The following is a 14,793-nucleotide window of genomic DNA, read 5'->3' on the forward strand; positions in this document are numbered from 1 at the left end:
ATATGACCCGTCTAAAACCACTCTTTGCTTTCTGTGGGCAAGTCAGTTCTGGATCCACAAAGCAATGTCCCCTTGGATCCCATGCCTCCTTACTTTCTCAATAAGCCTTGCATAGGGTACCTTATCAAATGCCTTGCTGAAATCCATATACACTACATCTACTGCTCTTCCTTCATCAATGTGTTTAGTCACATCCTCAAACAATTCAATCAGGCTCATAAGGCATGATCTGCTCTTGACAAAGCAATGCTGACTAGTCCTAATCACCCTAAATGTTCATAGATCCTGCCTCTCAGGATCTTCTCTATCAACTTAACAACCACTGAGGTAAGACTCACTGGTCTATGATTTCCTGGGCTATCTCTACTGCCTTTCTTGAATAAAGTAACAACATCTGCAACCCTCCAATCCTCGGGAACCTCTCCCGTCCCCATTGATGATGCAAAGATCATCACCATAGGCTCAACAATCTCCTCCCTCGCCTCCCACAGTAGTCTGGGGTACATCTCTTCTGGTCCCAGTGACCTATCCAACTTGATGCTTTCCAAAGGCTCAAGCACATCCTCTTTCTTAATATCTACATGCTCAATCTTTTCGGACTGCTGCAAGTCATCACTACAATCACTAAGATTCTTTTCCATAGTGAATACTGAAGTAAAGTATTCATTAAGTAGCTCTGCTAGTTCCTCTAGTTCCATACACACTTTCCCACTGTCACACTTGATAGGTCCTATTCTTTCACAACTTATCCTCTTGCTTCACACATATTTGTAGAATGCCTTGTGGGTTTCCTTAATTCTGCCTGCCAAGGCCTTCTAATGGCCCTTTCTGGCTCTCCTAACTTCGTTTTTAAGGTCCTTCCAGTTAGCCTTATAATCTTCTAGATCTCTAACATTACATAGCTCTCTGAACCTTTTGTAAGCTTTTCTTTTCTTCTTGACCAGATTTATTACAGCTTTGTACACCACTGTTCCTGTACCCTACCATAACTTTCCTGTATGATTGGAACATACCTATGCAGAACTCCATACAAATATTCCCTGAACATTTGCCACATTTCTTCCATACTTTTCCCTGAGAACATGTTTCCATTTTAAGCTTCCAGTATCCTGCCTGATAGCCTCATAATTCCCCTACTCCAATTAAATGCTCTTCTAACTTGTCTGTTCCTATCTCTCTCCAATGCTATTGTAAAGGAGATAGAATTATGATCACTCTCTCCAAAATGCTCTCCCACTGAGAGATCTGACACCTGACCAGGTTCATTTCCCAATACCAAATCAAGCACAGTCTCTCCTCTTGTAGGCTTATCTACATACTGTGTCAAGAATCTTTCCTGAACACACCTAACAAACTCCACCCCATCTAAACCCCCTGCCCTAGGGAGATACCAATCAATATTTGGGAAATTATAATCTCCCATCACGACAACTTATTACACCTTTCCAGGATCTGTTTCCCTATCAGTTTTGGTATGCCGATGTTGATAATGCACAATGTAGAAGTCGTAATGAGCAGATCATCCTCATCTCTTATGCTCCATTTAAAAATATAAGATTATTAAGTACATATAAGAAACATATAAGATTATTAAGGGATTGGACACACTGGAGGCAGGATGCATGTTCCCGCTGATGGGTGAGTCCAGAACTAGAGGCCACAGTTTAAGAATAAGGGGTAGGCCATTTAGAACAGAGATGCGGAAAAATTTTTTCACCCAGAGAGTGGTGGATATGTGGAATGCTCTGCCCCAGAAGGCAGTGGAGGCCAAGTCTCTGGATGCATTCAAGAGAGAGTTAGATAGAGCTCTTATAGATAGCGGGGTCAAGGGACATAGGGAGAGGGCAGGAACGGGGTACTGATTGTGTATGATCAGCCATGATCACAGTGAATGGCGTTGCTGGCTAGAAGGGCCGAATGGCCTACTCCTGCACCTACTCTCTATTGTCTATTGTCATTCATAGAGACTTTTGCCACTGAATGGAACTAGCTTTCTCTTAGAAATTCTTACTTAGAGATCAAGGGATCTGTTCCTTTTTGTCATTCATAATCTTTTACATACATTCCAACAGAACAAAGTTCAAATACCAACTGTAGATTTTCTCTTGTTTGTGAGAGAGGAGTTAAAGTTTTGATGTTTTCTGTATTTATGATAACAAGGATTTAAATCAAAGCAAGAGGTGGAGAGGGAAGGGGTAAAAGAAGCTCAGAGAGAAGCTGTTTTTTTGAACTGATTGGGGCAAAGAGGCTAGACTGCGCAGGTGTATGACGTAGCACACCAAAGGTTTAAAAAGGAGCGGAAGTTTTCAACGGTCATTTAAATTGAAGCAAGAGGCGGAAAGGGAAGAGGTAAAAGAAGCTTGGAGAGAAGCTGTTTTTTTAACTGATCAGGGCAAAGAGGCTAGACTGCGCAGGCGTGTGAAAGTCGGCCTCTGAGATCAGCGGGGGAATTTAAAAAGTGAGCAGAGGCTGAGGACGAGGTTCACTCCAGGTGAGGTAAAGCCAGGTAAGCTCCTTTAATTAATCTGATTAGTTTAGGAGTAGGTAATGGAGGCAGCAGTTAGGGCAGTTGAGTGTTCCATTTTCAGTATGTGGGAAGTCAGGGCGAGCACTGTTGTCCCTGATGACTACACCTGCGAAAGGTGCATCCAGCTGCAGCTCCTGACAAACCGTGTTAGGGAACTGGAGCTGGAGCTGGATGAACTTCGGATCATTCGGGAGGCAGAGGCAGAAATAGACAGGAGTTTCGGGGAGATAGTCACCCCTAGGAGTCTGGAGACAGGTAGCTGGGTGACTGTCAGGAGAGGGAAGGGAAATAGACAGGAAGAGCAGAGCACCCCTGTGGTCATTCCCATCAACAATAAGTATACTGTTTTGGATACTGTTGGTGGGGATGACATACCAGGGACAAGTTGCAGTGGTTGCATCTCTGGCACCGAGACTGGACCCTCAGCTCATAAGGGAAGGAGGGAAAAGAGGAGAGCAGTAGTGATAGGGGATTCTAGAGTTCGGGGGACAGATAGGAGGTTCTGTGGAACAGATCGAGAATCCCGGATGGTCTGTTGCCTCCCTGGTGCCAGGGTCCACGATATCTCGGATCGAGTTCTCAGTATTCTCAAGAGGGAGGGTGAGCAGCCAGATGTCATAGTCCATTTAGGGACCAATGATGTGGGTAGGAAGAGTGAAGAGGTCCTGAAAGGTGAGTTTAGGGAGCTAGGTGCCAAGTTAAAGGACAGGACCTCCAGGATAGCAATCTCAGGATTGTTACCAGTGCCACATGCAGATGGGTTTAGAAATAGTAAGATAGTGCAGATCAACACGTGGCTGAAGACATGGTGCAGGAGGGAGGGCTTCAGATTTATAGATAATTGGGCAGTTTTCCAGGGAAGGTGGGACCTGTTCCAGAGGGACAGTTTACATCTGAACTGGAGGGGGACAAATATTCTTGCAGGTAGGTTTGCTAGAGAGGCTCCAGTGGATTTAAACTAGATACGAGGGGGGAGAGTAACCAGAGTGTAGGATCAGATGTATTGGAGAAGGAAGAAAAAGACAGTAAAGTTCTTTGTACTGTTAGAGATAAACAGAGAGGAGGAGGTGGAGAATTTCTTAAATGCATTTACTTTAATGCTAGGAGCATTGTAAGAAAGGTGGATGAGCTTAGAGCATGGATTGATACCTGGAAATATGATGTTGTAGCTATTAGTGAAACATGGTTGCAGGAGGGGTGTGATTGGCAAATAAATATTCCTGGATTTTGTTGCTCCAGGTGTGATAGAATCAGAGGGACAAGAGGGGAAGTGTTGCGTTGCTTGTCAGAGAAAATATTACAGTGGTGCTCTGGCAGGATAGATTAGAGGGCTCGTCTAGGGAGACTATTTGAATGGAATTGAGGAATGGGAAAGGTATAGTAACACTTATAGGGGTGTATTATAGACCACCTAATAGGGAGCAAGAATTGGAGGAGCAAATTTGCAAGGAGATAGCAGGTATTTGTAGTAAGCACAGGGTTGTGATTGTGGGAGATTTTAATTTTCCACACATAGACTGGGAAGCCCATACTGTAAAAGGGATGGATGGTTTGGAGTTTGTAAAATGTGTGCAGGGTAATTTTTTGCAGCCATACATAGAGGTTCCAACTAGAGAAGGGGCAGTGTTCGATCTTCTGTTAGGGAACGAAATAGGTCAGGTGATGGAGGTATGTGTTGGGGAGCACTTCAGGTCCGGTGATCACAATGCCATTAGTTTCAATATAATTATGGAGAAGGATAGGACTGGACCCAGGGTTGAGATTTTTGATTGGAGAAAGGATAACTTTGAGGAGATGCGAAAGGATTTAGAAGAGTGGATTGGGACAATTTGTTTTAATAGAGAAATGGAGGTCATTTAAAGGTGAAATTTTGAGGGTACAGAATCTTTATGTTCCCGTTAGGTTGAAAGGAAAGGTTAAAAGTTTGAGAGAGCCATGGTTTTCAAGGGATATTGGAAACTTGGTTAGGAAAAAGAGAGAGATCTACAATAAATATAGGCAGCATGGAGTAAATGAGGTGCTCGAGGAATATAAAGAATGTAAGAAGAATCTTAAGAAATAAATTAGAAAAGCTAAAAGATATGAGGTTGCTTTGGCAAGTAAGGTGAAAATAAATCCAAAGGGTTTCTACACTTATATTAATAGCAAAAGGGTAGTGAGGGATAAAATTGGTCCCTGAGAGAATCAGAGTGGACAGCTGTGTGTGGAGCCGAAAGAGATGGGGGAGATTTTGAACAATTTCTTTTCTTTGGTATTCACTAAGGAAAAGGATATTGAATTGTGTAAGGTAAGGGAAACAAGTAGGGAAGTTATGGAAATTATAACGTTTAAAGAGGAGGAAGTACTGGCACTTTTAAGGAATATAAAAGTGGATAAATCTCTGGGTCCTGACAAGGAATTCCCTAGGACCTTGAGGGAGGTTAGTGTAGAAATAGCAGGGGCTCTGACAGAAATATTTCAAATGTCATTAGAAATGGGGATGGTGCCGGAGGATTGGTTCCATTGTTTAAAAAGGGTTCTAAGAGTAAACCTAGTAATTATAGGCCTATCAGTGGTAGGTCAATTAATGGAAAGTATTCTTAGAGATGGTATATATAATTATCTGGATAGACAGGGTCTGATTAGGAACAGTCAGCATGGATTTGTGCGTGGAAGGTCATGTTTGACAAATTTTATCAAATTTTTTGAAGAGGTTACAAGGAAAGTTGACGAGGGTAAAGCCGTTGATGTTGTCTATATAGACTTCAGTAAGGCCTTTGACAAGGTTCCGCACGGAAGGTCAGTTAGGAAGGTTCAATCATTAGGTATTAATATTGAAGTAGTAAAATGGATTCAACAGTGGCTGGATGGGAGATGCCAGAGAGTAGTGGTGGATAACTGTTTGTCAGGTTGGAGGCTGGTGACTAATGGTATGCCTCAGGGATCTGTATTTTGTCAAATGTTGTTTGTCATTTACATTAATGATCTGGATGATGGGGTGGTAAATTGGATTAGTAAGTATGCAGATGATTGTGGATAATGAAGTAGGTTTTCAAAACTTGCAGAGAGATTTAGGCAGTTAGAAGAGTGGGCTGAACGATGGCAGATGGACTTTAATGCTGATAAGTTTGAGGTGCTACATTTTGGTGGGAATAATCCAAATAGGACATACATGGTAAATGGTAGGGCATTGAGGAATGCAGTAGAACAGAGTGATCTAGGAATAATGGTGCATAGTTTCCAGAAGGTGGAATCCTATGTGGATAGGTTGGTGAAAAAAGCTTTTGGTATGCTAGCCTTTATAAATCAGAGCATTGAGTATAAGAGTTGGGATGTAATGTTAAAATTGTACAAGGCATTGGTAAGGCCGAATTTAGAATATTGTGTACAGTTCTGGTCACCGAATTATAGGAAAGATATCAACAAAATAGAAAGAGTACAGAGAAGATTTACTAGAATGTTACCTGGGTTTCAGCACCTAAGTTACAGGTTAAGTTGAACAAGTTAGGTCTTTATTCTTTGGAGCGTAGAAGGTTGAGGGGGGACTTGATAGAGGTATTTAAAATTATGAGGGGAATAGATGATGTGGATAGGCTTTTTCCATTGAGAGTAGGGGAGATTCAAACAAGAGGACATGATTTGAGAGTTAGGGGGCAAAAGTTTAAGGGTAACACGAGGGGGAATTTCTTTACTCAGAGAGTGGTAGCTGTGTGGAATGAGCTTCCAGTAGAAGTGGTAGAGGCAGGTACAGTATTGTCATTTAAAGTAAAATTGGATAGGTATATGGACAGGAAAGGAATGGAGCATTATGGACCGAGTGCGGGCCAGTGGGACTAGGTGAGAGTAAGCGTTCGGCACGGACTAGAAGGGCCAAGATGGCCTGTTTCCGTGCTGTAATTGTTATATGGTTATATGGATTGAATGCACATTGGTTTAAAGGGAAGTTGAGAAACATTTCTCTCTTCAGTCCTGCCTTCCCTTCACCTAACTTGCCTGCATTCTGCAACCCCTTCTTCTTTTGTGCATGCCCATCAACTTCCCTTTGATTGTGAATTAGATCAAAACCCTTGAAAGAAAATTCAGCATGAAATTGTAAAATAAAATCCCAAAGATCACTTGCAGCCTAAATACTATATGTCTATGCAAGGATCTCTTGTTTCATAGTTATTCATAGAAGGAGACCATGCACCATGGAGTCTTTGCCAGCTTTCACAGCACTCCCATTGGCCTCGTCCCATCCGTTTCCCTGCAGCAACCTCTTCTCCTTCACATCCACTGAATGTAGGTGGGAATTGGGGGACAGAGGAGTGAGGGGCAAAGGATGAAGTCAAGGTTGAAGAAGAGGGGTACCAGGGAAGGTGGGGTGAGTGTAAGACAGAAAGGGAATTGGAGAGAAGGAAAACAGAGAGGAGAAATGGGACAGGGAAAGCAGTAAGCTGCAGTGCAGTGATGGGAAAGGGTGATAGGACCATAAATGGAGTAGAAGAGAGGAGATGAGGGGAGAGTGGAGTGGGGGAGGGGATATTGGAGGGAAGAAGACAGGAAAATGGGGGAAGGGGGCAGAGAGAATCAGAATTAGGTTTATTTTCACTGACATGTTGTGATATTTGTTGTTTTATGGCTGCAGTGCAGTGCAATACATAAAAAATTACTATAAATTACAATAAATATGTAACAATATAAATAACTAGAGCAAAAAGAGAGGTCATGTTTGTGGGTTTATGGTTCAAGAATGAATTTGGGAAGAGGGGTAGTGGGAAAGAGAAAGAGGGAGGGAAGTGGGGGAAAGGGGAGAGAGAGGGGAGTAGAGAAGTGGTGAGGGGTATTGAGGAAGATGGGAGAGAAGAGGGGAGTTAGGAAGAATGGCTGAGGTGAAGGGAAAGAGCGATGGGCAGTGGGCTAAGTGTAGTGTGGGATTATGATGGGAAGGGCTGAGAGAGTGTGAAAAAGTTGAGAAGAAGGGGAAAATAAGAGAGGGGGAAGCGTGAGAGGGAGAGGAAGGGGTGAGCAAGGGCTGTTGTGGTAATTCAGGGGGAAATGGATAGTGAGAGGGACGAGACGAGAAGCATATGAAATAGGTTAGAGGGAATAAATGGGTAAATGAGAGAGAGGACCGGAAGAAACAGATGGCTAGGGAGATAATATTAGGGGTTAGTGGAGACATTGGTTGGGCATAGTTGAGAAGAGAGCAGGTAAAACAAAAAGGGAAAGAAGAGCTGTGACAGAAGACATGGAGGGTATAGATAGATATGGCAGAAGGGATGGGGTAAGAGTTGGAGAAAGAGGGGAAGAGGAAAACGAATTAGAGAAGAGGTGAGAGATATAGGCATTTGTGAGGAGAGAGAACAGAGAAGATTGAAGAGAAAAATTGAATGGGAGAAGGGAGCAGAGAAAGAAGGGATGAGCAGGGAGGAATTGAGAATATATTGGTTTGTAAAATGGTGATTAGAAAAAATTATTTTGTTTCTGTATATTATGTGCCAAGAGGTTTAAATTTGATGAGATATTTTGTTTAAAATTCTTGTCCTTATTAGCCTTGTTCTGAAGAAGATTATTAATTCTGTACGGAAGAATTTGGCAGCAGTTTTATTTTGCATTCCTGAATTAAAAGCTAACATATTTCAGCAGATTGTGGGCATAGGAAGCTTGTCTTCAAAAAGAATATCACAGAGCCTTTCAGGTTCCTATTCAGTGGTAACCCACCTCCTTGAACCATCAGTCTGATAAGACTTGTGTGTAGAATGGAGAACGCCATACTACTGCAGATCACAAGCTGATTGTGTAATTGAGTGTCAAATAACCAGCCCAGATAAAGCACTCCTGTTACTTCACAATGTCTGTCAATTCTTGCAGCAAAGATCATAGCCCATAATGTACCTGATTCAGAAATATCTCTTATAAACCTATTGTTTGTTCTGCCAGCATTATTAAATTACATTATTCTACCTAAAAATCAATAAAGGAAAGAAATGATGAAATCAAATCCTTCTGAAACTTTAATCTGTAAAAAGTGTACCAACAAAAACAGGAAAGGATTTGCTATTTTTGGCTCAGTCTTTTATCTCTGTCGACTTTGGAGAGTTTTATTTGTGACCTGAGAGTCTGCACGGAAATACATCAGACATTGGGGGAGAATTTTGCAAAGCACTAGTGTGAACATTTGGTGTGGTGATATACAATGGAGGTTGTACTAACCTGGCCGGACAGGGATCCATGCTACACTCCCGTAATTTGGGCTTGGGCTTTACATTTTCAGGATAGTAGTGACAATACTGGTCAGACACCACACGCTTGCTTCGCAGATCATAGCATTCAGCCGATGTCAGCTGGTACCCTGACAGCGGAAGGGCAATGAGTTAAAACCAACCACCAACCAAGATTTTGTTCAATCACATTCACTTCAGACAGAAATTTTGCTTATTGCTGGGTGAAGATACATATGAACATAAACATCTATTGATTTTTCAGAATCAGAATCAGGTTTATTATCACCGGCATATGGCATGAAATATGTTAAAATTCTTCTGGATTTACTAGCATTTCTTTTGATCTTCAACCTGGCAATTCAGATTAACCTCAACCATACCAATTTGCCCAACACAGATACATTGGGCCAAAACACTTCCGGAGCTGAAAGTTTCTGTCATTTCTGATAAGATTATCATATTCATAGCTTTAATTCAACTGAAGGTTCAACTGCCTGAGGGTTAATGATGTGGAATTTCCTTCCTCAGCCTCCCTACTTCATTTCTCCCTCCCCCACTGATAGTTTCCTCTCTTTCTAAATGCTTACGTGCCTACTCGAATCTTCTTCTCACTCTCTCAATGTTAGAAGATTAGCAGTAAGATGTTAATAATAATTAACATTAACATCTCAATGTTAATGGAATGTGTGCTCCAGTTACACTCCCAAGAACTCATGTTAAGAATGAATACAAATATGAACTGAGGTACAACCATCAAAAAATGCAAGAGTACTAATTAGCTTGGAAGCTCAGAAAGTCCTTCCAATCCCAACAAATTTCACACAAGTGATAGAAACGTAACTTTCATGATTTTGACAACTGCTCTGATGCCCTCATCATCGGATCAGTACAGAAAACACTCAGCAATAAATTGCCCAGCTCCTCCACATTTAATATTTGGAAATCCCCTTGATGAAGTACTTGACTTTAAAAAAACCTTCCAATTTGCCAAAGGGCAAAATTAAATTAAAATGGAAAATATACTTCAAAAGGTGTTCTTCACTATTCATCTGTACATAGGAAGATTGCCCTTAAAATAAAAAAGATCTGTTCAATTCCAATGAGTTATTTTGTCAAATAAAGCAATTTTGCACAAGGTTCTGCCTGTAGAAATTTCAGTCTTTTTACAGAACATAATATGACTTTCCCTTTTACTCATTCATGGGATGTGGATATTATTGACTAAGACAGTATTAATTGATCATTCTTAATTGCTCCTGAATTGAGGATACGGTAAAGAATCAATTTCCTGTGAGGGTCTGGTCACAGAAAAACAGGTTAAGTTAGTTTTATTCCATGCAAGTCAGTGAACCAGATAAGATTAAAAAAAACAATATCTTCATGGTCACCATAACTAAGACTAGATGTTGGCTTCAATTCTGAGATTTAAAAAAAATACAGATAATTGAATTTAAATCCCCCAGCATTCTGCTGGGATACAAACACATGCTTCTGTATCAATAATCCAGAACTCAGGCGTTTGTCTAGTCATTTAACCAGTGTGGAAGCTAATCTAATTTGATTTATTGCTTATCCTAATGCAGTGGATCTCAAATATAAGGCACTTACATTTCAGATATGAAAATTTGAAAATGCAGACTCACAACACAAAGAAAAATGTCCCACCAGGCTACCCAGTGCATGAAATCAATAAATCATGAAATCATGAAATCATGAGGTGACTGTGGGCCTTTCACTTCCAGTAATCTCTGTCTTATGCAGGCTTTTCCTATCCCTAACTTACTCAAAATTATAAACACCCATTCTAACACGAGTCAAAGAAATAATATCAAAAATTTTTTCCTGATTTTTCTTCATGGGTTGGTACTTCACTTGGAATATTTGATGCATTTCTTGATTACTACATATAACCGCCTTCAGCTGATGAGTCTGTGCTCCTCCATGTTGAGCAACATCTGGAAGATGAACTTTAAATAGCAGGAACACAGTATGTATTCTGATCTCTGAGGATCGAACCCAGCATATTATCATAGCTATAAAGAAGGCAGGACAGCAGCTATATTTCATTAGAAGTTTGAAGAGATTTGGTTTGTCACCTATAACACTCAACAGTTACCGTGGAGAGCATTCTGACGGGCTGCATCTCTGTCTGGTATGGGGAGGGGGAAGTGCTACTGCACAGGACTGAAAGAAGCTACAGAAAACTGGGTACTAGACTCTGTAGTATCCAAGACATCTTCAAGGAGTGGTGCCTCAGGATGGTGACTTCTATTATTAAGGACCCCCATCACCAGGGCATGCCCTCCCCTCATTGTTACCATCAGGAAGGAGGTAGAGAAGCCTGAAGACACACACTCAGCGATTCAGAAACAGCTTCTTCACCCCGCCATACGATTCCTATATGGACATTGAACTCATGAACACAACCTCACTTGTTTAAAAATATATAATATTTCTGTTTTTTGCACTATTTTATCTATTTTAAATATATATTTACTGTTATTTGTTTCCATATTATCATGTTTTGCATTGTACTGCTGCTGCTAAGTTAACAAATTTCACGACACAAGGGTTTTGGCCCGAAACATCGTCACTACTTCCTCCCATAGATGCTGTCTGGCCTGCTGAGTTCTGCCAGCATTTTGTGTTTTTATTTATTTCCAGCATCTTCAGATTCACTTGTGTTGCCGGTGATAATAAACCTGATTCTGATTCTGAAAGAGGGAACTCAACGGGCTTCATCAAGAATGGCGTAGTGGCACCAATAGTGCTCAATAGATGAGATAGTGGCTCAATAAAAGCAGTGAACAGCAGAAATAGTTGCAACACCATCAATATTGATGGAAGAACTGCTTTGACTGAGACCAAACAGTTGTAGGAATTGTACCTCCACCACAAGTCGCAGAGCATGGAAAGAAATCAGTCTCCCTCCATTGATGTATGATTGGTTGATAGAAGAAAAATTGGACCACACTTTCTCCCATGCCCATGTATTGTATCTGGAAAAGACCAACAATGAGGTAATTATCTTACGTACGTATACTTTTGAAAAAATGTTCACCTCATCTCCTCAGTTACCAGAACTAATCACAGCACTAAATATTGAACTGTGTTAAAGCTGCATGGCTCTTTGTTAATGTAATTATTTATTTCTCTCCCTCATTGTTTTTTTTTATCATTTAATATAGCATGGCAGTAGACCAGTGGTGTAGTGTAACAGCCAATCATACAATTGAATAGTGTTACCTGGAAGCCATGACAGCAGACAAGTGGTGCAGTGTAACAACCAATAATATCACCAAATGGTGTTAGCTGGAAGCCATGATAAAATTATAAAGCACGGGTTAAAGCAGAGGTAAACGTAACTCTAAATAAGAACAATCTGTCTTGAAAGGCTGGATGTCAATTTTAGGTTCAGATAATGGTTGAAATATTGATCTTATCTGATCACCACAGTTGTACACTAGTAACATTTGGCAGAGGGTTTGGAATGGTTTCCAGGATCACATATGCAGTTTCGGAAAGCTAATAATATGTTCAATTTCCATGGAGCGTAACTGAAAGAACTTCTTTCCATCATGGAATTCACCTTCCTAAAACCTTCCTCAGAATCTAGTTAAAGAAATTGAACACATGTAGCTGTCACATCCCTGCCTGATGCCATACAGCTGCTAATAATTCCACTTTTGAAAGCTCACTTTCACCATTCGTGCTTCAGTACTCAAACTCATTGTGAGCATGATATTTTCCATCAACCCAGTTCAGTGTGCATGCAGCTCCAGTGGGAATGCAGTGGGAGCAGCTTTAGTAAAAGCTGAACGTCCTGTGAGTGAACAACATTTTGTTTGAGACAGCAATGTTGAAAGTCATGTTGGAAGAATAAATATGGGCAATGGGCAATTGCTGACATCACTGTGGGGGAATCCTCACTGGAATACTGTTTCAAGCATTAATAAAAATCCAAAATGGGGGGGTATGCGTATGGTTGATTTTTGCTCGTTCTGATCCTTTTCACGGCCGGATGGTACCATTTTCTCTACCCCATGATGACGAATTTCTAGTGTGTAATTTTTCCAACTGAAATGGTACAGGTGGTCAAAGAAAGATGGGAGCAGGATATTCTAGCGTCATTTGTCGAAGAGTAGTGACCATTCTACAGCATAGACCTGATTTCTTGGCACGGCAGAAAAGTCCTAGCAATGATTTATGCCTTTATGGGTTGTGAGCAGAGCCCTTTCCTCTGCTACTTTTAGGAATCATTTCAGTAGCTGATACAGTTCCGAATCAGTGCTGCTGAGTCTGTACTGAACGGCTCCTTTCATGCTGCACCCCAACACCTTTCTTATCACTGGTGGGAGTTAATCTTAAAAAAACCCAGGACTAAGGCGGAACTCACCACTGCTGTTGTGACAGAAGGGGAGGGAAAGCAAGATCTTGTTGTCTATTAATGCTAACAAACAGCTCGGTGGTTGAGCTGATGATTTAGCTCCAAGCTACACCAAGTGATATAACAGTGATCCTAGATAGTTAGCATGTAATTTGCCTGTACTTTCTGTCTGGTTCCTTTAGGTGGATTTCTAGCTTTGAAGAGGGCATTGATGACAGAGCTTCATTATCCTGCATTTATTAGTATTCATTCCAACTGGAACTCACAATGAATTTCAAAAGAATGCTAATTTAAAACCCCCTGGAAAAGACACTTAAGAAACCTGCTGGAATTAAGCAAAATAAATTAATAAATTAATTGGGAAATTTCCAAATTTTATATCAGTAATTTCAATCCTGAACTCGTATGAAATGAAACGTTCGAATTCAGGGTTTGAAGCAGCAGATCTTTTCTCATTCAAAATGTTAGAATAAAGCATGTAAAATTATACTTGCTATTAGTGGAAGTAGAATTGAATAATTTAAGACGATGATTTACCTTCACAGTGAAATCTGCTCCGAGTGGTCCAGTTGCTCTCAGAATCTCCTTCTCCGGAAGTTTCTGGAAATCGAAGCTGGTGTTTACACTGCTGAAGGATCCGGGTGCGCTGAGGTTGCTCTCCCCTTTCTGGCCCAAAAGAGTCTTTGTTTCCAAATCTTGGAAAAATTATTTAAAGAAAGTAATTCAGAACAGACTTTAGACACATCGAACTGGAAATTCTATCTCTCAGTGCAACATTTATATGCACAAGGGGAGAGACATTATTTGGGAAATTGACTGTGAAATCTAAATGTGTAGTAGCTGAGTGGTCTGCAAATCTTGTGGGACCTACATGTGTCCAACGCATGGGGATAGCACATTACGGCTAGGGAGGATCAAAGTTGTTCAATGCGTGCAAGAATACTATTCACTACTTCACTGCTTAACATGTGCCCATGAGCAGTGTTCTTCACTGAGACTGTCAGCACATAAAACCAGATTCAGGAGGTACACTTTGTAAAAAAACTGATTCCTCAAAGTGGTCCCTCATCCTCCAACCTAAATACATAGACGAAGGGACCAAATCCTGAACCTCCCTCTCCAAATCTGTGCAGAGGGAGCATCTTCAACCGATGGACTGCTATGGATCAAGAAGGTGGTTGACCTCAGCCTTCTCAAAGGGGTGGGAAATATATGCTGGCCTTTATAAATGGGATTTCGACAGAAGCACTCAGCATCAGACACTGAGCAATGTATCGAAAACACAAAACAGACAGAGTCATTACAGTGTGGAAGCAGGCCTTTAGCCCAAATTGCCCATGCCATCCTGTGTTGCACAGTGAGCTATACCCATCTGCCTGCACTTGGCCCATAGCTCTCTAAACTTCTCCCATCCCTGTACTTATCTGAGTATTTGTTCAATGTTGCTAATGTGCCTGCTTTAACCACCATTTCTGGCCGCTCATTCTGAATATGCACCAACCACTGTATGAAGCAGCTGTCCTGATGTCCCTTTTAAATTTCTCATCTCTGATTTGAAATCTGTGCCCTCTTGTCTTTTGCATCTCCTACGTGAGTAAAAAGACTACATGCTTTCACCCTGTCTTATATACCTCTATCAGATCACCTCCCATCTAAATTTCAGGGAACAAAGTCCTAATCCATGCAACGCCTCC

General features: G+C 41.1%; 1 protein-coding gene across 1 annotated transcript in view; it reads right to left on the minus strand.

Moving 5' to 3' along the window:
• Positions 1 to 14,793, minus strand: part of LOC132396871 (ADAMTS-like protein 1) — a 148,984-nt gene that overhangs the window by 36,145 nt on the left and 98,046 nt on the right. Inside the window, exons 7-9 of the mRNA XM_059974888.1 lie at positions 13,637 to 13,794; positions 11,600 to 11,711; positions 8,702 to 8,840 (exon numbers count right to left, since the gene is read on the minus strand). Of these exons, the coding sequence (XP_059830871.1) occupies positions 8,702 to 8,840; positions 11,600 to 11,711; positions 13,637 to 13,794 (409 nt within the window). The remainder of the gene's footprint in view (positions 1 to 8,701; positions 8,841 to 11,599; positions 11,712 to 13,636; positions 13,795 to 14,793) is intronic.

This window comes from Hypanus sabinus, chromosome 7 (assembly GCF_030144855.1).
Source record: "Hypanus sabinus isolate sHypSab1 chromosome 7, sHypSab1.hap1, whole genome shotgun sequence".
Lineage (NCBI taxonomy): Eukaryota > Metazoa > Chordata > Chondrichthyes > Myliobatiformes > Dasyatidae > Hypanus > Hypanus sabinus.